The following is a 27,893-nucleotide window of genomic DNA, read 5'->3' on the forward strand; positions in this document are numbered from 1 at the left end:
TAAATTGCGTTTGAGGAATCTGTATTTAATGATGGATGGTTATAATCCTCACACCTAAAATTTCCCAGCATAGATCATTTTCTGTAATCCGTGTTCACATAGTAAGTATTTTATCTGTGTATATCGAACGGGATCAAATTGTGAAACGTGGGGTCAAATTGTTTTCCAGGATCGTGAGAGCTCAGCTGTCCGATGTTGCTGTGTACACCTGTGTGGCTTCCAACAGAGCTGGGGTGGACAATAAACATTATAACCTTCAAGTTTTGGGTATGTGGCCGAAGAAACCCTGGCGTTCCTCACCACGTGTCTAGTGTTAAGCAGCGGGCTTGTATCCAGATATTGCCGAATCAGAAGAGATTGGTCGGATACGATCTTGCTAACTTGGGAAGAACACATTTTTTCCCAAGGGGTTCATATTTATTTAGCGGAGCATACTGTCAATTTGTTAGAATGCTCTTCTAACCTGGAATCATGCATTAAATCAAATCTATATTTTTCAAAGTAATGGCATTTCAATCTAGATATAAGACCAGTCTCTTTGTATAAATCTAAAGTTGAGACTGTTTTCCAATATTATTAGTCGCCCATTTGGAGTACTGCAACTGTAAATTGATGTGTGCATGTATATGTCTGTGTGTGTATGTGTAGATGGAGAACTTGCAACATTTTGTTTCTGAAATATTAAGGTTTTCTGGTCCAGATTTCTCAATCCCCAAGAATGCCTCAGAATAGTCAAGTAACCATTTACTATAGCCTACAAATGACTTGTGTTGGATTGTATAACACTATCTCTAGAATATAATATCTTTTCATTATGCACACAGTAATTCAAAGTATACTTCTGGAATTACAATATGCCTTTGAACAAATTAAAGATACAAACCTAGGAAATTTAAAAATGGCCAAAATTTAAGCAAACTGGAACACTGCATGCTCTGCAAGAAACAGTCCTGAGGTTTCATTGCTAATACTTTGTAAGATTAATAATTAGCCTAACACATGTTTCTGTAGTAAAGTAATTAATTCATTATATGCTACTTTAAATTCTACAATTTTACAGATCATAGCAACACTATACAGTAACCAAAAAACCCTTCCATTTCTTATCTAAATTGATCTTGAATTAAAATAGATATATAAACAATGCCTGCCTTGTTTTCTGTATAGTTCCACCAAATCTGGACAATGCCATGGGAACAGAGGAAATCACAGTAGTCAAGGGCAGCTCGGCCTCCATGTCGTGCCTCGCAGATGGAACGCCAGCTCCCAGGATGTCGTGGCTGCGGGATGGCCAGCCTCTGGAGCCTGACGCCCACCTGACAATAAGCACACAAGGAGTGGTGCTTCAGCTCATCCAGGCAGAGACTGAAGATTCAGGAAGGTACACCTGCATTGCCTCAAATGAAGCTGGAGAAGTCAGCAAACACTTTATCCTGAAGGTCCTAGGTGTGTAAACATTCAGTCATTGGGAAGGGAGTGACAATAAAGACTTAGTAAATATGTATAATCCTTATAATCATTTGCTATGGGGCAGAGTTTGTCAAAAATTTGTTGTACCTCATATTTCTGTGTGGTAACTCACCTGGGATTATTCTTATCTGAAGCAGGGTAAATTTAAATTACTGTGTTTTGTATCTGTCTAAAAAGATGAGAGCTACTTGTAAATTATTGCTTCAAGGACTAAAAACACATCTGACAACAGCAATTTAATGAAAAAGTATAATATTTGTACTGTTGGATGTTATTCCAAACAGCCTTTAAATGATCTGATGTATAGATTATAGTTGTAATCATCATTTTGAATAATCTAGTTCCATTTACTCTTATATGTATCAAAATAAATATTTAAGATGTACATTCTGATGTTCTACATGCCAACAAACAGGATAAAGAAATACATCTTTTCCTCGAAATCAGAAATTTTGACTTAGGAAGAAAAATGAAGATGAATGAAATGAACTATTTTAAAAATCAATACTTTTTTTTCAATATCATCGTAGGTCAAAATCTTAGACTCCTTATATAAAGCAAAATACACCCTACATGGCCCAACAGGAGGAATTTTGGCAAGGGTCTAGCCAAAGAGGTTAGCATGCATTTTCAGGATGCCCTGTAATCTTTCTCATAGTACCTATTATAATTGAATTATTTGTGTAACTTTTTAAAAAGATTTTATTTATTTATCTTTAGAGGGGAAGGGAAGGAGAGAGGGAGAGAAATATCAATGTATGGTGGCCTCTCATGCGTCCCCTGCTGAAAACTGCCCTGCAACCCAGGCATGTGCCCTGACTGGGAATCAAACTGTGGTTGTTTGGTTCACAGGCCCGCACTCAATCCACTGAGCTACACCAGCCAGGGCTATTTGTGTAACTTTAAAAGTTGACTTCATCCTTCGTTAGCCTCTGTGATGGGCAGTAGCCATCTTACTTACTGCTGTATTCACAGTGCATTCGACAAATCTGTTTATCCGTTTCACTGAGTTGAATGTAACTAGATACTCATCAGCTGGATGAAGGGGAGTTTTTTCACTGTAGAGGGAGACAAACCAATATCTAAACAAACAAGGAGAGATGCTGTGGTGTAGAGTGTCCGAAAATGCAGGGTGGTGTGGAAGCAGGGCTCCTCGATACTGAGAGACCCAAGATAGAAGAAAGTGTGTGTGTCTGTGAGAAAGGGTGGAGCACCAAATTTAGGTAGATGGGTTCACAGAATACTCAAAATAACAGGAGGCAACATAAATGTGATCTCATACCTTAATTTTTTACATACTAAATATTAATATTGACTATATATGACAAGCCATGCATGTTTTAGTTGTCACGTGACAGATAATTACTGAGCAACTACTATGTGACTATTCCTTGAATGCATCATTGAATAAGAAAATATAGTCTCTACCCTCAAATTCCTCCATCTGGGGGAACAGGTATTGAACCCTGAAGTCCTGTTGGGTGAGGTGCGGATTATATGGCTAAAAGATTCTGTGGGATGCTAAGGTTCAGAGAAGAGCTGCTCAAGGGTAAATTCGAGCCTTAAAGGGTAAGGGGTAGAGGTGGATGAGGCAAGAGGTGAGCGAGGTACATCTTTCCCTGGAAACGGACAGAGTCTGAGTTGTCCATCTTCACTCACTGAAGTGAGGGGAAAAGGAGGAGACAAGACTGGAAATACACAAACTGGGAGGAGCTTTGGGGACATTTTAGAGAATTTGGACCTCCTTACAAAAGTGGTAACATGTTACAAGTCAATTTCATTTCCCCCAAATTCTCTATGGTAACGGAGTGAAGAATGAATGGAAGAGTCTTCTTGTACTCATACAGGTCCGAAAATGCAGGGGCCTGGCCGAGATGGGGCAGTGGGGGACAAGAGAAAGAAACCATGTCGCCAGGAATTCACAAATTCAGAAACAGAATCACAGTGCTTTTCTGAATGTAGAAAATGAAGGAGAAAAATAATGCTTATATTGTTGTTTTTTTACTTTACTTTATTTTATTTTTTGAGAGATATAATGCATCTTTTTTATTGTTGTTCAAGTAGTTTTCTGCTTCCCCCCCCACTCCCCAGCCCCCCAGCCCTCCCCCATTTCCAACCCCCCTTGTTATTGTCCATATGTCCTTTATAATTGTTCCTGTAAACCCTTCACCCTTTTCCCCCATTATCCCCTCCGCTCTCCATTCTGGTCACTGTCAGCTTCTTCTCAATTTCAATGCCTTTGGCTATCCTTTGCTTGCTTGTTCGTTTCGTTGATCAGCTTCCTGTTAAAGGTGAGATCATATGGTATTTGTCTTTTATCGCTTGGCTTATTTCACTTAGCATAATGCTCTCCAGATCCATGCTGTTGCAAAGGGTAGGAGCTCCTTCTTTCTTTCTACTGTGTAGAATTCCGTGGTGTAAATGTACCATAGTTTTTGATCCATTCATTCACTGATGGGCACTTATATTGTTAGAGTAGTGTACAAAGAACAGTCTTCCCAGTGGAAGGGTTTATAAGGATAATATTTTTTAAAAAACAGATTTAAAAACTGGTGCAGCAGAAAAATGAGAAGTATCTGCATTTCAGCGTCTGTTGAAAGCTACTTACATTAAAACCTGAAAAACTCTATGCTTGGATCTGCATTATACTTTTAATGTGAAAGTAAACGTCCTAATTTGGAGAACTGCTGTTCTCCACGTAACTCTGTCCCCATGGTAGGAGGTGTCACAATATATTCGTGGTTCTGGAAAGTCCAATTTGTCGAGAGAACTGGAAGCAAGGGAGCAAACCTGTGAAATAAAGCTGAGGGGTTTCAACAGGGCCCAGGCTATGAAGGGCTTTGTCGAGCACATTAAAATGTTTGGGTTTTATTCTAGAACAATGGAAAGCCATGATAAGTTCTACTAAATGGCACGTCGTGAGTACAGTTGCAGTTTAAAAAGACCACTGTTACTGCACAGCGGAGAGCTAGTTAGAGCAAGGCAACAGAAGATTCTGGAAGACTAGGGTGCTGTTAGGAATTGTGTCAGGAATAACAGAACTTCTGAAAACATGGCAGCTCACACAAAAACCTGTTGTTTCTCTTACCGAACGAGCTGGCTAGAGGTAGGCAGCCGTTGCGTTGGTTACCATTGCGGATATTTACAGTCCTCTTGGCCTTTGCTTCATAGTTGTTCTGCGATCACGCGTTGTCTGCTCACCCCTAGAAACAATAGACGCAACAGTAGAGCAGGAAAAATTAGAAGGGCGTTTCTTACAAGTCCCATGAAACCACTTCCACATATAGGTCAGAATCTTCTCATGCCAGTCCATCAGCTCTCTACTAAAGAGGCTAGGGAATGCAGTTTTTAGGAGATGAACAGCCCCGACAAAATCAGGATCTATGAATACAAAAGAAACAAACAAATAATATTGGGGTAGGCACCTGCAGCCAGGAAGGAGGAGATACGAATTCAAGTACATGGGGGTTTTTTTTTGCTCAGATTAGTGATGGGAGTGACAGGAAAAGAAGATGGAAGGGCCAGGACTTAGCTGTGGATTGGAACACAGTGGAGTGAAGAAGAAGAGATCAAGGATGACTCCGAGTTTCTGGCTCACGTAACTGAACGATCAGTGTATCTATCACATAACTGCAGGGAACGCTGGGAAAGGACGAGGTTTGAGGAATAAGGTAACAGGCTGAATAGGTGTCGAGTGTGAAGTGGTTTTCAAGCATCCCACTGGTGAAACTAAGTTCTGGAGTCAGCAGAGCGTGGACGAGTCCTACACGCCCAACACACAAGACGTGGAGACAAGACACAGGGTGCAGTAGCTCACAATCACCTGACATGCGTGGGATCTGATGGCTGGGGATGGAGCCAGCCGGGAACATGCTGTTTCTGTTGCTGCTGCTGTTACCGTTATTGTTTTAAATCTGGTGTCTATAACCTTTTGGGAACAAAGGTCTTGCCTGGGCCTTTATCCATAGTGACTGACACATAATAAAGGACCGAAAAGGAGAGAAATAAAGAACTGACCATAGTCAAAAGGAGAATCAGATGCATGCTTTCGAGTGATACCAACCACATGCTATGGAAATTAAAAAAGATAGAAATTTTGTTGCTAGAATCAAGAAAGGACTTACAGTTTTTACAGGTGAGCTTAGTGACATGAATGTGACCTTGGTAGTACCTGAATATGCTCAGTTAGGAGATGGACTGTTAGAGAATCTTCCACTGGAAGGAATAGCATTAGTAAAGTCCCAGGACAAGAAAAGCCTGGACTGGTTGAGAGAGAAGTAGTCTAATTTAAAATCTAGATTAGAGCCCTGGCTGGTGTAGCTCAGTGGATTGAGCACAGGCCTGCGAACCACACGATCGCAGTTCAATTCCCAGTCAGGGCACATGCCTGGGTTGCAGGCTAGTTCCCAGCAGGGGACCCACGAGAGGCAACCATACATTGATATTTCTCTCCTTCCCTCCTTCCCTTTCCCTCTAAAGATAAATGAATAAAATCTTAAAAATAAATAATAAAATAAAATCTAGATTATATATAACTAAATTAAATGTAGATGACATTATAAAGATAGATTGAAGCCTTATTATGGAACCCTTGGAAACTGTAATGTGGAGTTTTTATTTAATTCAGTAAGTGACATGGAGACAAATCTTTTAAACAAGAAATCTTGAATCAATCTAAAATGCACTTAAGGAATGTATTTTGTTTGACTTCTTAATTATAATCTAAAACCAAGTATGGATATAATATATTCTCTTTTTTCCAGAAAGGAAAATGAGGACCAGAGGTAAAAATTTTTAGGAGGCAGGTTTTAATACTAATACCCACAATTGTAGTGTCCACTGTAGTAGTAATAATTCTTTAAAAATTAATTTAAAATAAAGCAGGTTCAGTAACACAAAAGAAATGTACATTGTTTATAGATTATCTCACTGGATTCTCAAAACAATCCTATTACCATATTTTGCTGTGTATAATGTGCGTTTTATTGCACAAAATTTTGAGGGAAAAATAAGGATACGCATTGTACGTGTGTAGTACCTGAAATACCTTGTACATGTTCTTGTGTATTGTAATTGTTTGTTACATAAAATTTTCATTGCCATAATATGTTTAAAAATAAATGCTAAAATTTCTTTATAATACAAAAAACAAATGCCTAAATATAAATAAATAAATAATTGAATTAAAAAAATTAAAGCAAAAGATTTTTTCCTGAAAGTTTGGGCCAAAATTGAATGTGCATTATACGCAACAAAATATGGTAGTTAATTAATAGTACTATCCTTGTTTTGAGATTTGTCCAAATCCATTAATCTAATAATTTGTGAAGCCAGGATTCAAACTCAGGCTGTTTGATTCCAGATCTTGTGCTGTGAGCCTGATAAAAAAAATAGATAAGTAAATAAATAAATAGCTAATATTTGGACCTACCCAACAGCTATTTTGGCTGCCTTACAAAACAGTAAGCTGGAAATGTTCATAAGAAACTTGAGTGATCATTGTAAGGGAAATCTGTTTCAAAAGTATTTGTCAATTTAGGACTAGTTGAACTAAGAAAACTTGTTGTTCTTTTCAAGTGTCTAGATTCTGTACCATCCCCTTGAGTATAATTTAGAAGGATAAATAAAAAAGGGAAGTATTTCTACCCAGACATAACATATGTGTTTATGCAGAAATAATCTCCAAATGTAACTATTTTTTTCTTTGGCTTAGTCATTGCATCCTCTTAAAGTTCTGCATGGGAGAAATGATAGCAAAATTCCATGGCATTTGCCTGTTGCTTTTGTACGAACAATAGATACTGAAAAGATATAGAAGGTACAGAAGAGGCGCCCTACTGTGTTTGAGTACCTCTCTCTGAAAAATGGTACAAGATAGGTTCCGTTTTTGTTACTTTCCCTCTTCATAGTTAGGTCAGGCTGCTCTGGAACCCAAAGTACTGAATGTAGCCACCTTATAATGACTTGCCATTTGCTGAGTGATCTATGAAGATTAAAGCCAGGATCCAGCCCTTTTAAAATATGGCCATTTCCAAAATAGTAATATGTAGTAATTATTTTGGCATCCTTGTTGTAATCAATTTTTATCATATATTTGAGTCGAACTTTCTTTTAAAGTTTTTTTAATCAGCAGTTCCTTCCATCAAACAGCAAGTGAATATGGTTGTTTTTAACTTTCTTTTCATAGAACCACCTCATATCAATGGATCGGAAGAATCCACGGAGATATCAGTGATAGTTAATAACCCACTTGAACTTACCTGCGTGGCTTCTGGAACCCCAGCCCCTAAAATCACCTGGATGAAAGACGGACGGCCCCTTCCCCAGACAGGCCAGGTGCAAACTCTTGGAGGAGGAGAGGTTCTTCGAATAGCGAGTAGCCAGGTAGGTTCAAAGTTCATACAGTCATTTTCTCCTACGTTCACCTTCTCCCTTGCTGATGTAGGAGAAATGTTGGGAAAATTGTACCTTTGAATTTGAATGCATCACCAGTCTTTGGAACATTAGCAGGGGTCGGCCGCCGGTTCTCTGATATGCCTGACGGGGTAGAGACACAGGCGATGTGACTGAAAAGAAGTGGAAGTATCATATGAAACTCAGAAGAAAGAAAGCCATCTGCACATTAACTTCCACAAATCCCACAGTTACTAGAACTTGCAAAATATTTCCTACCGCTCTTAATTTGCACCGTGAAGCCTTTTATGGAACCGGCAAAAAGCAATTCAACATACACCTACCGGAGCCTCAAAGAAAATCTGAAGAGACACAATTTTTCCCAAAAAATGATTAACTTAATAAAATTGGCTGTGCTTTTAGGTTGTGTTTAAGGAAATTAATCAGAAATGTGAACATATTAGAGAAAAATATGTCTGGGACATGTTCGTGTAATCATCTTCCATTCTGATAAAGGAAAACCTTCTATTACCAATATTATCCAACTGTGCCCCAATGCCCTCATCTGTAAACCAAGGGTAAAAACAATGATAAAAGCTACCTCATACACTTGGCATTGAGAGATGATGTAACTTCACGTACTTGGCCTGGTGCCACAGGCCTCCACTGATTCTAAAATACAGTTAGGATTGTTGTTGCTGCTGCTGTTCTCCTTGTTATCCTAATCATCACGCCTTTAAAAATAAAATAACAGAGTATTTAGTCATATTTTCTTTGCATTTGCACTGAGGAAAGAGGAAGGAAAGGGAGCTGGATGAGAGAGCCAAGGATTATAACTCGTGTCAGTCCTATGTTCGGCAATGGGCTCTATCACAGACGTGACCCTCATGATAACTCTGTGAAGCAGTGTCCTTGTCCCCGTCTGCGCATCCAGAAACAGACCCAGAGAGATGAGGTACTTACTTGCCAAGTACTTACTCAGTACTTGCTCAGCGATGGAGCTGGGTCTCAGTCCTGGGTCTGGTTCAAAAGCGCCATCAGGGGAACTCAGCACACTTTTCACTTCTAACACCAAGGAGAGCACACTTTCCCCTTCCCTCATCTCTCCACCAGACATTGTAGTCCCCCCGAGAGAACTCGGCTCAAACCCTCAACCCACTTGAAAGTTATCATCTCAACAGGCAAAAAGGAAGAGAAAGACTTTTGCAACCTAAAGAGTAGCATGAAGATGGGAAAGTATGTGGAATATTAATCCTAAATTTAGAAAGGAATTATAAATATGAAGGAACCACGGTACATAAAGCTGGAGAGTTGAGATTAAGGCCACATAATAGTAGGTCTTCAATGCACAAATGAAAAGTTGGGTTACGACCAAAGACAAAAGTGCCATAGAGTGTCCAACGGTGACCTTCAAGTTCCAGCTGTTGTGGAGAAGACAAACATAATAAGTGAGGCATTTCTGAGCCTCCAAGAAGTCTTTTGGTTGTCAAAAAGAAATAAAACTACATGTGTGATAAAACTAGGAAAAGAAATAACAAAACCATTGAAAACATGATAGGGGTAAGAAATGTATTATTACCGAGTATAAAGACTGCTCTTTGCTCCTCTGTTTTCATAACATGTTGTGCACAGCTCTGTTGTGGCATGTACTGAATTATGTCTTACTTCTTTGAACTTTGTCTTGGCGTGTACATATCCATAACATACAGATTGCCTGGCACGTGATGGACATTTTGCAGATTCCAAAATGTATCCTAGAGATAAGAGCATCTAAGCCATCCTTCACCCAGCACTCGTCTGTGACTCCTTCCAAAGAGAGAAGAATCATCTGCCCAAATAGACTCGGGAAATGATGCACGGGACCTTTCGCTCCTCTGGGAGCCACGCTTCCCGACAACTCTGCAAAAGCTTACTCTGAAAAAAAAAAGCCCTGATGAGCTATAATTTTCAAATGCCCTATGAATAGAACATATTTTAGAAAATGTAGCTGCAAATAATGACTGTTATCTTAAAGGGCATAAGTGGTCAGAAATATTTCCAGGAGGAGGGAAGATTTAATAGTAGACTGGAGTGATGGTTGAAGTTTGGCTAAGTCAGGGCAAGTGCAGGGGAAAGTGTCATTTGGGAATACATTGAGTTGGTACAGAAAAGTTGACTTTCAGAGGTTTTGGAAATATGATGAGAAATTATTCTCTAGGCAATAGCACATCATTTTAAATTCTTAATTGAAGGACTGAGTGAGTGCCATTCTCCTAAACTTGTGTTTAAGTATTTTTCCAAACATACTCGTCTTCACAGACTGGTCTTAAATTTTTTTCTGCAGCCTACCAGAAAGTTTTTCCATAACCTATAAAGTCAGTTTTGAATGTAAAAATGTGTAAATGCTCCATATACCAGGAACACTCAAGTAGTAAAATCAATGAAAACAATGTTTTTCTACTTTTCCAAAACACATATTTTCACAGTGGCCAGATCTCCCATTTTGCAGAGTATTCTCTACACATTCAGAAGCACAGGCCGTCTACACAACATCAAACGTATGAACAAAAACCAGCCCTTTGGGGGAAACTGTGCGTGTGGGTTTTTAAAGAAATGTTTCTAGTGTGAGTCGGAAAACAATAGATATTACCCTCAGCATGATCCTATTTCATCTAAATTACATAGTATAACCTTTGTGTTTCGTCCCGTATGTCAAAGGCAAATTCAAAATGTAGCATCAATGTGCTTTACTTAAATGACCCACTATCTATCAATCTATGCATTTATTTTATTGTTTTGGGGAAGACATCAATTGAACTTTTCATTCTGAAGTTCAGACTCATAAATACTTATTTCTTCAGTGAACCTTGAGTCGTCGGTCATGTATGGTGCTCAGTTCTATATATAGCTTCCTTTCCCGAGTTCATTAAATGTCCCTCACATGCAATTGTGCCGAGGTGAAATACTGAAACCCTGTCAAAACACAGATTCGAATTTGCTCATCACAAATGTTAAAGTGGTTTGTTAGATTTTAATTGTGGTGAAATCTTTCTTGGTATGAGATTTGCACGTTCACGTTCCAGTGGATGTCTGTTCTCATCACCAAAACCAATGTGGTGACATTGTGTAACTGTCTTACTTGGGTTTTGTAGGTGGAAGTTACAGGAAGATACACGTGTCTGGCCTCCAGCCCTGCGGGAGACGATGATAAAGAATATTTAGTGAGAGTGCACGGTAAATGTGGCAGAGTTCTGCAGTCCATTGTGCCAGATCCCTACGCAGGAGCCGTATTTTAGGGAACGTGGGGCAGCTCACAGCAGAGCATAAGACGTGTTTATGCATTAGGAAATACTTGTTTTCCAGATCTCATTCTTATATTTGACTGATCAAGGGCTCTTATGGAGTAGTTCAGTAGGTTTTGTTCCTACACAAACAATTCATATTTATTGATTTAAAATAATAGAATGTAAATTATGATAGGAAGAAAGTTTTAAAAATCCATCATTGTACCACGCAAAAGGAAGACCATTTTGCGTATTAATATTCTGTCACAGAAACGTGATCATACAACATAGAGCATTTAACCTGGTTTGTAATCTCACTTAATGGATAAGGAATATGCTTCCATGTCAAAAATATGTACTAACATTATTTTTTGGTGATTACATATTATTCCATGTAATGGATGTGCCATCATTTATTTAATCCACTTCCTATTATCTTTGGATATTTAGGCTATTTCTATGTTTTCACCAATATAAGCCACATTGTTATAGGCTTCTTTGTACATACACATCGCCCTATTTCTTCCTTTATTTTATTCTGATAAATGTCTTGCTTATTTACACAGACATACACACACACGCATTTAAGGTCAAATGACCTTCTAAAAAGCTGGACCAGGTGCATTTTGGCATGGCACTGGGAATCTTCTTCGTGGAGAGGAGCTGTTTAAACACTGAGCCTACTTTGCTCTCATTCTCATGGGCACGTGACTAGGCCATGCAGACGGCAGGGTCAGTGTAATGCCGACGTGTCATCCTCCACGCTCCTGCCCTCCCCACAAGTTGGACCTGCCACTGTGGCGTATAGGTTGTGCGTCATGAGTTACATTAAAAAGATACAGTTCTACATATAAAGAAAACTATGTATATTTCTGGGTAATTTGATAGACCCCAATTTAGTAGTTTCGAAATCTAAATGTTCAGAGAAAACCATTACCAAGTGTATTCCTGGACAGGGGATCCCTTCTTTGTGCCTCAGTTTCTTTACGTGTTAAACAGTGATATTAGTGGGGTTATATTACTTATGATTCATGTGGCTGTGGAAAGAATGTCATTACTTAATGTATGTAAAAGTACTGAGGAAGATAAAAACACATGCCATTAGTTGTAATCATTTGTACTATAAGTTGAGTAATTTTTTGAAGATTTTATTTATTTATTTTTAGAGAAGGGAAGGGAGGGAGAGAGGGAGAGGAAAATCATTGTGCGGTTGCCTCTCAAGCGCACCCCAGTTGGGATCTGGCTTGCAACCCAGGCACGTGCCCTGACTGGGAATCAGACTAGTGACCCTTTGGTTCACAGGCCAGTAGTCAATCCACTGAGCCACGCCAGCCAGGGCTAAATTAAGTAATGTTTTAAGTTTATGCCTTTTATTTTCCATAGCAGAAGCAGCATTTGTTGATTACCTATTATAATTCAGATCATTTTACATCTCAGTCATTGAAAACCTTTGGTGTACTTTTTCTCACACCCAGTACCCCCTAACATCGCTGGAACTGAGGGGTCCCAGGATTTCACGGTGCTACGGAACAGACAAGTGACCTTGGAATGCAAATCGGAGGCAGTGCCCCCACCTGTAATCACGTGGCTTAAAAATGGAGAATGGTTACAGGTGAGTCTTGCTAAATTCCAGATTCATTCTGAGGAAAAAAAAAATCAGCTGTGGAGTCCTTGTTAGGTAGACAAAACCAAACATCAGGCTACTAGTTATCCCACCATACAGGGGTGGGCCCAGCGTCCTTTGATCAGCCTTCTTTTCTCAACCTTCACTAGGGTGGTTAGTAACTAGTTATGGGTCAAAAGTAACTAGTTAGTAACTAGTTATAGGTGTTTGGGTTCAGACGCTATGTAAATTGGCTAAAGAATGTACCTCCTGGAGCCTATGGATCAAAGTTGTATTTAAAACCTGCAGCTGTTTCTACACTTGAGATAGAAGAAACCTTCCAAGTTAGAAAAGAACTGACCTGTCCCGCCAAGTCTCTATGGCAAACCTGTTACTAAATATCCCAAGAGTACTCTTGGACCTCAAGAGTAACTCCAAGAATCTGTGCGATCTCAGGCTGGAATCCTTGAAGAACAAAGTTACTGGGTCTAAAGCTTCCCACGTTCACCCAGTACCTGTCTGCTGTCCTGGGGTGTTACGGCCAGGATCCTAAGGAGCCTTTTAGGGCTGGCTCAAAATCTTGACTTTGAGTATTCTCATTGTCCTTATCATTGTAGTTTCTTAGCTTTTTACCCTCCTTTGTCCTTCCCTGTCCTGTTAGTATAACCTATTGTGGGACACAGCGCCTAATTATAAAGGAGATTATGTCTGCTAACACCTAAGGGAGAAAGATTCCATCACCACCAAACCACACTGAACCCCAGAGACTGGATTTCGAGAGTGAGTCAGGTTACATCATTATGTACATCACTTACCTGCCCCTGCCTCAGTTTCTCTATTCATTGCATGCCTGCTGGTGCTAAGTGCTGTGATTGCTAATAAGAGTAGCTCCTGAGAGTAGCTCACAGACTCCGAAAAGGTACACAAATAAATCAAAGCTTACAGAGTAGACACTGATGCTGAATTACATGTCAGAGGGACATACAGTATTTACGGAAACAGAGAGGAAAAACAAGTCACCCGGACTGAAAGGTAAGGAACAGCTCAGTGGCTCCTCTTGGAAAGGGTGGGTTAGTCCAGTTTTAACCGATGGGTACACGTTGGATGAGAAAGAAGATGGGGGTTCGATCCCAGGTGATGGCACAGACAAACCAATTACAGGAAAATGACTAAGTATGACTGAAGTAGACCTCGATTCAAATTCTCCGATGAGTTTTCATAGATTTCAGGATTCGGGTTAAACTGTCCAGCTTATCACCAAGCCTTTCACGCTCTGACTTTTCCTGCACAGTCTTGTTTTCACGTGCGCGTTTCACTCCGGACCATTAGGTACCTGGATAGAGGCTGTGAACTTGATGATGAAAGAGATCAGGCTAGTCTCAGATATGACCAAGTGATGTGAGTGGGTTCACCAACTACAAAAACAAAGAAGAGTTTAGTTTTAGGTATTTTGAGTTCGAATTCCCTATATATCATGCAAGTGGAGATTCTGAAAAGCATTAAGGAGTATGGGTCCATATTTCATTTAAGTTTTTGAGTTGGTAGTCCTCCTGCCATGGCTTCTTGTTGGTGCCTTAGGTTTGTATGAGGTCGACCAGAAAGGTTACAGGGTAAGAAGCCCAGTTAATGAGAAAAAAGCCTGAAGCAACACTGACAAATTCAAGGTGAACAAGGAAGAAGAAAGTGAATGGGACTGAGTAGGAAGACTCAGAGAGACAGGATGAAACCTAGGAGACACTGGTGTACAGAAAGCAGGGAAAGAGAGGGAGAGGTTGAGACCAGGTTAGGATACAAAGTCGTTGTGTCCACTGGCTTTGGGAATACAGAGATGTGACCGAAGATCTGAACAGTGGTCAAAGCAGAGGGCAGGTTATAATTGTTGGGGAAGTTAAAGAACAAGAGGAATCAGAAATCATCGTAGACTCACCATTAAATAGTACAGAAGAGATCTACGTCGTTTTATTTACTGAAAGAAAGAGACTGGAGATTTAGGAGAGAGAAGGAGGAATAAACAAGACAAAGTGAGTTGGAGGGGAAGGGCATGACACCATAGTCCCAGGTGACAAAATTACCCTTGGATAGAAGGGCTGACCTTCCTTTACAAAATGGGAAAATAGAAGGGAAGGTGACGTTCACACGCAAGGTGGGAGGAGGAGAGAAGCTTGGGCCCTGGGTTTGATTTTCTCCAGGGAGTAGAAACCAAGGTCCTCCGCTGAGAATGACATTCTGTCTGAGGAAGGAAAGCAACTCGGAGGAATCGCCGATACTCAATGGGGAGAGAACCAGGGGAAACTGCAGTGAGACCTGGCGGAAGTTAGCAGGACTTACGACGTTCGTGGGAGAAAGACATTCTAAGAATCAACTCTGAAAACTGTAATTGGCCGAAAACTCGGCTGTCCCTATATAAAAATTGAAATGTTTTATAGAACTTACCATGTTTCTTTAAGAAATCACTTATTCCTATCAGAGGTAATAAAATGTTATCACTAACATCTCCTAGAGAAAATGCGTGCAGTTTAAAAATAGTGGATCTGTACTGCATATTTTAGTGCGAACAACTTTTTTCATTAGAAATATGCATCTATCTGGGATAGAGCCCATATGGTAGAAAAACCTTCTTTGGGCTCTTCCTGAAGTAGTTTCTGGCACAGCCAGAAAATAGTCTGTCTCTGACGCTACCTGGCATTTTTTAATGATTATAAGCATCGTGCATTTTAATGTATACAAAATAATTTGTTTACATCTGTTTTCCCAATTGGATTTAATAGGGGAGGTTAAATGTAATTGTCTCTCTGTTTTCTTGATTTTTGGTTTCATGCCTAGACATAGAATAAATAAATATTTGCAAACTGAAATCATATATTTACTTATTTTAAAAATGTCAGAGGATAAATGTTTCTCATAAGTTAACCAAAGTCGATTTACTTGTCAGAAGGCTTTCCATGGTAAGCGACAGAATTCAAACTCAAACCAACGTAAATATTTTTTTAAAAGGTATGTGGTAGCTACAGTGTATGAACCTGGGCTTGCGGTATTGCTAGAACCACGGGCTCTAATTATGTAATCAAGTATCTGTGTCCTTTCTCCGAATCTCCTGCTTGCTTCGCCTCAGAGTCAGAACACACTGTTCCCACATGGTGGTAAGGCTGCTGCCAGGCTTATGTCATCCTCACTACCAGGGATTCTAGTGGAGAAAATGGGCCTGATTCATCAGCATTTAAAGCAGAGTGCTGCAGAGGGTTCTGATGGGCCCAGCTGGACTCACCTGCCTGCCCTGGGGTGGTTCGTGAGGCCAAGAGGACTGAGGACATTTATTACACCTTTGCCTTAACCCCACTCACAAAAATGGTTTCCCCATTTCCTGACACCAGGACAGTGTGTGTAGGGGCGGGGGACAGACAAAGCATACTGGAAGATACAATTTGTGACGGTTACTTTTGATCTTATAAAGAAATATTTTACTTCCTCCTCCTGACGTTTCAATGATAAATTTTACTTGCTGAGTCCAGGCAACACCTCGAGTACGAATCTTATCCGGAGGGAGATACTTGCAGATAAATAATGCAGAGCTGGATGACGCAGCCAATTACACCTGTGTTGCCAGCAACATTGCAGGGAAGACTATGAGAGAATTTATTCTCACTGTGAATGGTAAGGAAAATTACTCATTGCCTCTCGATTTAAAAATTTAACCAAATTTTTAACCAAACTGGGCATTCAAATAGATAAACTTTGGGGGGTTTTATGAGTATATTACATTAATTCTTATGATGATCTTATTTCTTTTGAAAAAGGCAACATGTAGTATGTGTGTTGTAACTGTTGTCAAACTAACTCAATTTCAAAAAGAATTAAAGATATATTACTTGATCTTGGAGGATAATATATGTTCAGTTATCAGCATGTCCTGGTGTTTTGTGTCATTCAAATCAGAGCCATTAAGGAAGTTCATACTAATACACTAAATCTTCAAATGGCAAGTGGCCTATTATTTAGTTCACTTTTATTGATGTTAGTGTTTCGGTGTGTGTGTGTGCTAGACAGAGCCCGCCATAGAATTACAATTTTATCAAATATAAAATCTAAACACTAAACTCTGCCAAACTTCAGAAAGATAATACAGATTTTTCTCCCCAAACAGTCCCTTTGGGTTTTTGATATATGAAACTTCACAGGATATTGGGTGACCCACACAACTAATCTCTCTACTACTAAAATTAAAATTCAGGGTTTCTATTCCCATATGCAGTCAATGATTAATAAAATACACGCTCTGAGACTTGCCTGATTAATCACAGATGTGCTTTTTGTTAAAACAGCCCACTTTCTGTTCTTTATTTGAAGTGAAGGGGTGCCAGTGTTAACATTCTCTGACCATTATTTGGCCAAAGAGAAATAAGAAATATCATCTTTAATTTGCATCAGACTAGAGCTGATTTTTATTCAAGCCCCTCTCGTACAAAGCCAGATTTCACACACCATATCAGGGATTTAGATTCCCCGTTCCTCGTCTACTCTTTATTTTTAAACACAAAGTCTTTTGAACAATATTTTAGGAATAAAACCCTGATTTTATTTGTATTAACCTCAACTAACTGTGGGCAAAGTTGTACATGTGACTCAAAGCTCATCTTGTATTACTGCTTCAAAGTCTCAGTGCAGGGTGTGTTATTAACATAAATGAAGTCCTCCGCATGCGTCTCTTGTACAGTTCCCCCAAACATCAGGAGTGGCCCCCAGAGTCTTGTCCTTCACTTAAACAAGTCAACCGTCTTGGAATGCCTTGCCGATGGCGTGCCAGCCCCGAGGATAACGTGGAGAAAGGACGGAGCCATTTTCTCTGGCAATCACACAAGGTAACAGCTCTGAAAAGGGGTGAAGAATACTGTCGGAACTGGAATACAAATCCTTGAATCTTTTTTCCTAATGCTTTGTTTTGGTCTTGTTATATTAGAATTAGTCTCTTCACCTGAATATGAAAATTAAAACCTAGTATTTTAAAAGCATAACTGTTAAGACCGACACCCAAAACATAATGGTATAATCCTTCCGAGATCAGAAGCCCATCTGCTGGGCAGCTTCACCGAAGATCCCTTTTCCCCACCAGGATAGTGTGAGTTTCTGAAGCAGGAAAAACACTAGAAATGGATTTCCTAAAGTCTTTGAAAGTGTTCTCAGTTAAAATGTGAAGAATCAGGAAAGGCTCATTTGGGGGACCTCACTGTGACCTTTCTTATAGACACTCCATCTTGGAAAATGGATCCCTTCATATCCAGTCAGCACACGTCACTGACACTGGGCGGTATGTGTGCATGGCCACCAATGTTGCCGGGACAGACCGCAGGCGGATAGATTTACAAGTCCATGGTAAATACGCTTTTATGAATAGCATCCAACCTTGGGCTCACGTGTTCTTTGATAGCCTAATCCAGGAAGATCATAACGACCTTGATACCCAAGGCTCTTTAAATGTATCACCCTGTGTTATGAACAGGCATGACCCACCTTTTCTCGTTATTATAAATAGCACCCTCACGGCACCATTTACATTCACAGAACCATGTCATTTTTGGAACTGTGAGACACATTACCAGGGATTGATGTCACAAAGGCAGAAATACTTCAGATTGGTGTACGTTTTGCTGAATGTACTTCCCTCTTATTTGGTGACTGTTTCAGTTCCTCCTTCTATTGCTCGGGGTCCTACCAACATCACTGTAACAGTAAATGTTCAAACGACTCTGGCTTGTGAGGCCACTGGAATCCCAAAACCATCAGTCAGCTGGAGAAAAGATGAGCATCTTCTTAACGTGGATCAAAATCAGAATTCCTACAGGTGAGAAACACTTTAATGGAAGATTCACCTACTATTCAATATTTACAGAAATAGTTGTTTAAAATAATTAATATTGTAACTCTAGCAATGGAGACAACAGATAACATATAAAGTATGAAAATTTAGCTAGTGTGTAGAAAGTATTTATTTTTTCTTTATATGGAATTAGTTTCCCAACTTAAAATCTTTTTTTGAGTCATAGAGGCACCCTTTCTATCCAGAAGCCCTGTGGATAACTGTTAGTGAAGTCTACAGGGTTAGGTTTCTGTTCTGCTTTTTTTTCTTTTAGCACTGTTTAGAATTTTATAAAGACAAAGAATGATAACATCACTTGGTACAAAAGAGAAATTTTCCGAAAAAACAATGCAATCAAATTTTACACCTTGAAGTGCAACTTAGTTATTTGGCAGTGTGCATGGGAAGGAAAAACAGCATTTTCTGCAATTTTTTGCATTTTTCTGGCTTTACTACTATACCTCTTAAAATGGCAATGCATGCTTTTTAAATGTTAACTTCATGTCACTAGGAATTCCTGATGTTCCAAAGGAGCATCATTTTTTGTATCTCAATTAAGTTAACAGAGAGTTCTCTTGTCAAAGGGTTTGCAATAGTCCCTAAAAAAAAATGTTCTCTTTGAAAAGATCTACTTAGACAAAAATCAACTCTAATACGCCAGGAAATGGGAAGCGAGGAGTGTTTCACTTAAAATATCCCTCTTTCTCACCATTTGAATCTTTTGGGATTGGAGTTGAGTAACTTGAAAGTACACACAATGTGAAAAATATACAATGCCCTTGAATTAAAAAAAAAAACACACCATGTCAAATATGTTCCCATTCGATCCAATTATTTCTATTCTGTCAATGCTGTGAGCATTCAGAAGATGAAGATTTCTCCTTCAGACACTCCTTCTGCCCACTGTCTCCTGTCAATGTCAAAGTCAATGCCCCATTAACCCACTGCCTCATCAACTTAAAGCCTGATAACTGCAGTCTCAGAGAAATGATACTCATTTCAACAGGAAGAAGGAGTTCCATTTCCCTCCTTTCACAGCATGGCACTCTACTGAACCCACTGGAAACGTTATGGAAACTGATACCTAGTATCTCACTGCTTAAAAATCTTTCCTCCAGGCTCCTTTCTTCGGGTTCACTGGTCATTATTTCCCCTTCTGTGGAGGACACTGGAACTTATGAGTGCACTGTGACAAACGAGGCTGGAGAGGACAGGAAGACTGTGGATCTCACCGTCCAAGGTAGACCGGCTTAGGAGGTGATGGAAGTGACCCTGATACCATTTCGTCATTCCAGACTCACAGGAGGGCTTCCTTCTTCTCTTACTTAACATGTACTTTCAGTGTAGACAAAGAAAGATGTATAAGGAGGACTTGCAAACATGGAGTTTTCTATTTTTGTGTTGTTATTGTTGTTTTAGTTCCCCCTTCCATAGCTGACGAGCCTACAGACTTCTTGGTAACCAAACACACCCCGACCGTAATTACCTGCACCACTTCAGGAGTTCCATTTCCCTCAATTCACTGGATGAAAAATGGCATAAGGCTGCTTCCCAGAGGGGATGGCTATAGAATTCAATCCTCAGGTAAGACCCAGCCCCATGCTCATGCATCTGTTGATTGGATTAACTGTGAATGGGTGGCCTCGCCTGGCTTTTTTTCCACCAAAATAAAATAATAATATATATCTGCATTTCTGGACTTAGGCAGCTGGAAAAAAATGCAATTCAAATGGGAAGAGGAACTAAGGAATAAAGGAGAAAATAGTCTGAAAACAAAATAGCAATATCTGAGACTGATCTGAGTATAATAAGCATGATCACTGGAATTTCAGTTGCATATTTATGAAGGCTAAGTCTTAACAAGTTCAGTGGTTAACTTTGAGTAGACCACATTTCTTCCATGGGCCAAACAGAATGTCTACTTATTTAACAAGCATTCCGTGCCTAAAATATTCCACTAAGTTTCAGTGGCTGAAAAACTAGGACAGGTTCTCGCTTTCATTGTATAATTTAGCAGGTAAGGCTGGGTGATAAGTGCTATGATGGATGATTTGTTGGTGGTGGTAGCCATGGATTATAAAAATATGGAAAATTTAATAAGAGTAAAAAAATTATCTTTATGAAAATATAGATAATTCATATTGGTGTTTCTGAAAATGCATCCTGCACTGAGGAGATACACTAGAGAGAAACTAATGTAACAACTAATAGTCTGGGGCTTTGTGAGTGTGTGCATATTGTTTTAAAAGAGTTTGTTTATTTCTTCAATAGAAGGGCAATATGGAAGATTAGTTCGCAAGATGGGACTTGGCTTTCGAAACAAAGTATTTTTGCTTTCTCAGAAACCTGTATAAATTGGTAGCAATTAAAATAATAAGACATACATTAACTACCTTTTGGCATGAAGCAGTATGCTAAGAAAATGTTTAACAGAGTTACCACGTGACCCAGCAACTCCGTGCCTAGGTATCTACTCCCAGAAATGAAAACATGTGTCCACACAAAACTTGTGTGCGAATGTTCATACAGTCTAATCCGTAATAGACAAAAATAGAGACAGTTCAATTGGCCATCATCTGGTGAATGGCTTAGCAAAATGTGTATAATCCATGCAATGGAATTCTATTTAGCAAGAAAGTGGACCAAAAACACTGACACAGGCTAGAACAGATGAGACTCAGACCCTGTGCTCACAGTGAAAGATGTCAGACACAAAAGACTTATGTGCTTCCATCTGTAGATGTTCTGAAAGTCGAAGACATAAAGACAGGAAGTAGATTAACAATTGCCAGGGCTGGGGTTGGAAGTGAGGATCGACTCTATATAGGTTGAGATTTCTTTTTAGGGAAGTGCAAATATTATAAAACTAGATTTGGAGGCAGTCGCACAACTAAATAGGTGAATGTTATGGTATGTAAATGTTGCTTCAATGAAGCTGCTAGTAATGATTTTTTAATGTTTTATTGATTATGCCATTACAGTGGTCCCATTCCCCCCCTTCATTCCCTTCTACCCTGCACACCGCCTCCCCCCTTGCCCCCTTTTAGTTCATGTCCATATGTCACAAGTTCTTTAGATTCTATATTTCCCGTACTATTCTTGCCTTCCCCCCGTCTATTTTTCACCTAACCGTCTATGCTACTTATTCTCTGTACCTTCTTCCCCCTTCTCCTCCCACCCCTGACAGCAAACTCAGAGTTATTAATAACCATACCTAAAACAAAAGCAAACCAAGTGGACAGCTACATCAGGAGCACAACTAATAATGATTTTAAAAGTACTTTGCTGGAAACTTCAGGGGCACAAGTATGAATATAAGCCAAGCACTACTGTGCTATGAGGGTGAAAACATGAAAGACAGACAGAGAGACAGTTTATTGAACCAGAGGAGCAGAGCTACGCTATGCATGAAAACTTTTTTCTCTTCAGGAACCATTGAAATACTTGCCACTGAACTAAGCCACGCCGGAAGATACACGTGTGTTGCCAGGAATGCAGCTGGCTCTGCCCATCGACATGTGACCCTTCGTGTCCAGGGTATGGAAGACTATTTTCTCATTGAAAACTTGATGGGGTGTTTGTGTTTCATTGTGTCATGTTTATTCTTGGAATGTGATGCTGCCTAGAACTCTGAACCACGGTACTCTGTAGAGAATAAGAAAGCCTGGTAGATAGTCTTCAATCAACTAAAGACAACCCACAGATAGCAAACCCCACAGAACAATGCCCAAATTATTTTTCTTCCTGAATTGTGATGCTCTCTTCCTGTTTCTGGTCTTCTCATGGAAACTGGCTATCGTAGCAAGACTCAAAAAGTGTCATATAGCCCATATTCACTTTTTCCTGGGACAGTCAAGTCACTAGAGTCTCAGAATTCTGAATGTGGGCACGTTTAACCTCATGGCTGCTGGAGACTGTTCTGCTATCGCTTATATTTCTATTGACTGGTTCTTCTAGAGCCTCCAACCATTCAGCCTCAGCCAAGTGAACTAGACGTCATTCTAAACAATCCCATTTTGTTACCGTGTGAAGCAACAGGGACACCTAGCCCTCTCATCACTTGGCAAAAGGAAGGCATCAATGTCCTTACTTCAGGTACCTACCCCTGTTTCTATCAAGAACACCATGGCTCTGTGGTGTGTTCTAATGGAGAAGTTGGTGTGATTTCACTCATGAAAATAAACATTCTTCTTGCTCTGCTTTTGTTACTGTGATGTAGGCAAAAGCCACGTAGTTCTTCCCAGTGGCGGCTTGCAGATCTCCAGAGCTGTCAGAGAAGATGCTGGCATTTACATGTGCGTGGCTCAGAGTCCGGCTGGCACGGCCTTGGGCAAAATCAAGCTAAATGTTCAAGGTACCCCCCAAACCAAACCTCTATGTCTTCCCTGAAAAGGCACTGGCAACCAGGAATAGCACAATTCGTGTATCTAAAAGACTTCTCAACATTCTTAGTTCACATCCCCTTATTGCTTTTGTGTGACACTTACGAGTGAAGAGGAAAATGTCATGTTTCGGGATGGGGGGGGCGGGGCGTTTGCATTGTTTGTAATAAGGAAACTCACCATATTCTGAACTTCTCTGAGCCTCCCTTTGGAAGTCCATTTCACTGCAGCTCATATTTCAGGTGATTTTTAAAACCATTCTCTCCATAATACTACCCTGAATACAGTATGCAACATTAGATTATAATATCGACTTTAGAAAAACAAATCTTAACTGCAGTTAAACCAACTTGATGGGAAAAAATTGTTCCCAAGACAATCGGGGGGGGGGGGGTCACATTTCACTGCTATTTGCTTCATATGATTTTTATGTCTTATGCACTGCTGCTGTAAACAAGAAAATGCACTAAATGGGTTCCGAGTGATTGAATTTGCATTAGCTGGTTTTGAATTTCCTTATAGTGTGATATCCTTATGGTGAATTAATGACTATGGTAAAACTCACTTGCAGATTGTAAATCTAGTTTCTTTGTATTTTTCAACACATATTTATTGGGATAGTAAGTAGAAATACACTGAATATTACAGACATGATTCTTCCCTTATAATACAAAAGAGGAAAAACAGCTGAACTACCAAATAAATGAAATAATTATCAAATCTGATATGTGCTAGGCAGAGGTGGGGAAAGGCCGAGATAGAAAATAGTGGGGAAATGTGGGGACCACTTTAGTGGCTAAAGTAGCTTCTCTGAGAGGGTCCCACATAAGCTGAAGCTTGGCTGAGGAGCTCAGTCACCTAAAGGTGGCAGAGTTTCATGGTTTGTGCAATGCCCAAAGGCCAGAGAGAGTAAGAAAGGAAGCTTGCCAATGCAGCTAGACAGTGATGCATGATGGGAAGGCTGACAAAGTGTGAGGACTATCAGAAAAGCAGGCAGGGCCAATACATGGAGAACGACCAGAGAATGGTTCGATTCCATTCTCTATGCCATGGGAAGCCTTTAAACAAGACTCGGATTTGCATTTAGGACAATTTCTTGTGCTGCTACATAGATCATAGTCTAGAGAACAGGCAAGACTGGAGCTGGAAGAACTATTAAACTCAGCTACACAGGGTATTTGGTCTGACCAGGAGTTGGGGTAGGTGTTTGAGTTGCAAGAGTTAATGAAAACAGGTATGGGTTCAGAATATCTGTGGAAGCGTAATTGCCATGATTGCTGATAAATCTGATTTGGGAGGTTAGGAAAACAGAAGAATTAATGTTTCCTGGGCTTTTGGCTTGAGCTAGTGAGCAGATAATGGTGCCACAGGGAATGAGAGAGGAGGAGCTGGTTTCAGAGGAGAAAAACCATGGTTTGTGTTTAATCATGTTAAATGTGGGAAACTATGAGAAATCCTAGTGGAGATGTTGAAAAACAGTTGAATATTTATGAATTCAGGGCTCATGGGAGAAAGTATAGAGTCTAACACATAAATTAGGAAGTAATTAGTGTGTTTTAACTCAGAAGTCTGGTTGAGAATTTGGATAGCAAAGAGCTAAGGACAAAGCCCTGGGACACTGCATTGTTTAGGGCCTTAAGAAAGGAGAGGGCACTGGAAAAAATAAAGGAGAGGGCAAAATGTGGGAGAAAAACTAGGGGGTAGCTGGGAGAAGAGAGTGTGTCAAGAAGCAAGAGGACGGATTTGTTGACTGCCAGTGAGAGGTCAAGTAGGATAAGGACCAAGGAAGACTCATTGATTTTAGCAACATACAGGTCATGGAAAAGAACATTTCCAGATTTGAAGGGCCTTTTGTTTTCACTAATTGTTTAAAATTATTGATACAAGCAGTTATGGGGCAAAGAAGCACGTTAAACAACTAATAGCATTTCAACATCCCAGACGCAACCCAAGATAATCACACACTCAGGAGACATGGAAAATTCTGCATACAACCTCTCCTTGCAGATACAGTATGTAATTGCAAGCACAAATTCAACCAAATAATTTTGGTTGGTATAGATCCTTTCCACATGCTTAGTCATGTTTTCCCACAACTTGGTGATTCTGTTTTACTCATCACCACTAGTGCACCCTAAGATTTGGTCTCTATATAGTTGACCGTGTCTCCACAGCCTCTTGTCATACACAGGGCATGACTTGGGAGAGTGGAGTTCTCAGAGATCTCTTGTTTCTGATTTCATTTCTTTGTCGGCATGTAGCAACAATGAATAGTTTTGGCCTTTTCTCCCAAGGATTTTAAAATTGGCGGTAGATGTTTCAGAGGATTGNAGATTTGGTCTCTATATAGTTGACCCTGTCTCCACAGCCTCTTGTCATACACAGGGCATGACTTGGGAGAGTGGAGTTCTCAGAGATCTCTTGTTTCTGATTTCATTTCTTTGTCGGCATGGAGCAACAATGAATAGTTTTGGCCTTTTCTCCCAAGGATTTTAAAATTGGCGGTAGATGTTTCAGAGGATTGTTTTGCACCCACACACTTAAAGGGGTATTTTTACCTTGATGGTTGTCTCTGCAACTTGTCACTGTCTCTGGACTTAAGGGAGTGTGTCATCCTTTTCTTTCTTACATGCTTTTTGTAGGTTGTTCTCTCATACGTACTGAGTATGTCTTTAAGTCTCCATAGAATATCCAGGCCAGTACCTAAGGGGTAATCAACCTATTGGAAACACTAGGAAGAGAAATCCTCGTCATAAGCCCTTCCACAGTTTTTCCAAAGAAGTGGGAAGATTTTTATCTACATAATTTTTTCCATGATCCGTTCATTCATTTAGTCATTCATTCAAACAATACTTCATTAAATATGGCCACTATATGTGAGATACCACAGTAAGCACTGTGGAAAATGCATGAGTAAAGTTAAATAATTTATAAATTTTGAAGGGATCTATTTTGAAAGTTTAAGTAGCTAACGTGAATCACACAATACATATATGTTAAAGAAAGTGCCGCCCTGGCTGGTGTAGCTCAGTGGATTGAGCACGGGCCTGCAAACCAGAGGATCGCGGTTCGGTTCCCAGTCAGGGCACATGCCTGGGTTGCAGGCCAGTTCCTGGCAGGGGACACAAGATACATTGTGTATCCTTGGCAGAGGCAACCATACATTGATATTTCTCTCCCTCTCTCCTTCCCTTCCCCTCTAAAGATAAATAAATAAAAATATTTAAATAAAAAAAAAAGAAAGTGCCTTTGTCAACAGAGCCTAAATTTTCTGCATATGCAGTCATTTGGGAATATGTTTATAGACTTTTTAAAATATATATTTTATTTATTTCTAGAAAGGGGTAAGGGAAGAAGAGAGGGAGAGAGACATCAGTGTGTGGTTGCCTCTCACACGCCCCATGCTGGGGACCTGGCCTGCAACCCAGGCATGTGCCTCAACTGGGAATTGAACCAGTGACCCTTAGGTTCTTGGACCAGCACTCCGTCCACTGAGCCACAGCAGCCAGGGTTATGTATAGCCTTATTTTAAATTGATTATTGTTTAACTTGCTAAATCTATAGAGAATAATTTTCTGAAATGAACTCATAAAAGCTACCTCTAGTGGCCCCTTTGATGATAACTGGCTAAAGTCAGGATTTTGTTTCTTATCCACGTGACTTCGCTTTTCTGGAGCGGTACTGTGGTGTATAAACGGCACACTCATGCCTTTAAGATCAAATTGGAACTCTGTATCTTTTAGTTCCTCCAGTCATCAGCCCCCATCCAAAGGAATACGTCATTGCCGTGGACAAGCCCATCACACTACCGTGTGAGGCAGACGGCCTCCCACCACCTGGCATTACGTGGCATAAAGACGGCCAGGCAGTTGTGGAATCAGTTCGCCAGCGCATCCTCAGCTCTGGGGCTCTACAGATAGCATTCGCTCAGCCCAAGGACGCCGGCCAGTACACGTGCACGGCAGCCAACGTGGCAGGATCACGCAGCTCCAGCACCAAGCTCACTGTCCAGGGTAGGTGGTTTCATGTAAATTATTTCAATCTGCTGCATTACCATGGCAAAGAGAAAAGACTGCTGAGAACACATCTGGTGAAAATCAAAACCATGCAAAACCAGCAATTCAAAATATGGCGTGTGCGTGTGCATGCATGCACACATGTACGGTGTAGGTACACTTGCCCTTCACATCTGTTTTCTGTGGGCACTCTTTATTTGTGTGTGAGCACATGTGAGTGAGAAGGAGAGATTTAATTAATACAACCAAGATAATTATTGTGTTGCCAATAATCCCGTCATACTGTGGTTATTGGGGTCTATACTTTTTCTTATGAAGAGTCCATGTGTGTTGGTGACTCTCTGCTTTACTTCTCAAGTTGAAAGTCATCTTGGCGCAAAACTAATCAACATGATCGGCATTATAAATACAGTGTGAACTTGATGAGCATTAGAGATCTATTTGGCTCATTGTTTTAAAGTAGTAGATATTTACATGTACTTTTTAATTATTTGACTGTTGTTCAAGTACAGTTGTCTGCATTTACCCCCCAGGACTCCCTACTACCCCAGGCATCCCCACTTCCCCTCCCCCACTTCCACACCCCCTTGGTTTTGTCCATGCATCCTTTACAGTTGATCCTGAAAACCCTCCCGCCTTTCCCCCCTATTGACCTCTCCCACCTTTCCTCTGGTTACTACCGTCAGATTGTTCTTAATTTCCGTCTCTCGTTATATTTTGCCTACTTGTTTGTTTTGTTGATTAGGTTCCATTTAAAGGTGAGGTCATAAGGTACGTGTATATTTTTATAACAGAAGAAAAAACACCTTCTTTTCTTTGTATGCAACTAGCAAAATTTCTAAAGATCAGCATGGAAACATTTTCGTTGATAATGCATATTGTAAAACTAAAGATAGAATAACTATTAGTATCGGT

At 40.0% G+C, this 27,893-nt stretch overlaps 1 protein-coding gene across 2 annotated transcripts in view; it reads left to right on the forward strand.

The window, feature by feature from the left end:
- The window catches only part of HMCN1 (hemicentin 1), a 411,512-nt gene that overhangs the window by 330,559 nt on the left and 53,060 nt on the right, over positions 1–27,893 (forward strand). Inside the window, exons 67-81 of one of the 2 annotated variants that reach the window (XM_037034954.1) lie at positions 170–267; positions 1,168–1,446; positions 7,658–7,854; positions 10,995–11,076; positions 12,602–12,738; positions 16,239–16,380; positions 17,441–17,587; positions 17,971–18,096; positions 18,409–18,565; positions 19,699–19,820; positions 20,000–20,164; positions 22,010–22,117; positions 22,538–22,675; positions 22,800–22,934; positions 26,706–26,975. In XM_037034954.1, coding sequence (XP_036890849.1) covers positions 170–267; positions 1,168–1,446; positions 7,658–7,854; positions 10,995–11,076; positions 12,602–12,738; positions 16,239–16,380; positions 17,441–17,587; positions 17,971–18,096; positions 18,409–18,565; positions 19,699–19,820; positions 20,000–20,164; positions 22,010–22,117; positions 22,538–22,675; positions 22,800–22,934; positions 26,706–26,975 — 2,303 coding nt within the window. Of the gene's footprint in view, positions 1–169; positions 268–1,167; positions 1,447–7,657; positions 7,855–10,994; positions 11,077–12,601; positions 12,739–16,238; positions 16,381–17,440; positions 17,588–17,968; positions 18,097–18,408; positions 18,566–19,698; positions 19,821–19,999; positions 20,165–22,009; positions 22,118–22,537; positions 22,676–22,799; positions 22,935–26,705; positions 26,976–27,893 lie in introns of both variants that reach the window. The other variant, XM_037034953.1, reaches the window with a different exon arrangement.

This window comes from Sturnira hondurensis, unplaced genomic scaffold (genome assembly GCF_014824575.4).
Source record: "Sturnira hondurensis isolate 20B ecotype Veracruz unplaced genomic scaffold, ASM1482457v3 Scaffold0022215, whole genome shotgun sequence".
NCBI classification, from domain to species: Eukaryota; Metazoa; Chordata; class Mammalia; order Chiroptera; family Phyllostomidae; genus Sturnira; species Sturnira hondurensis.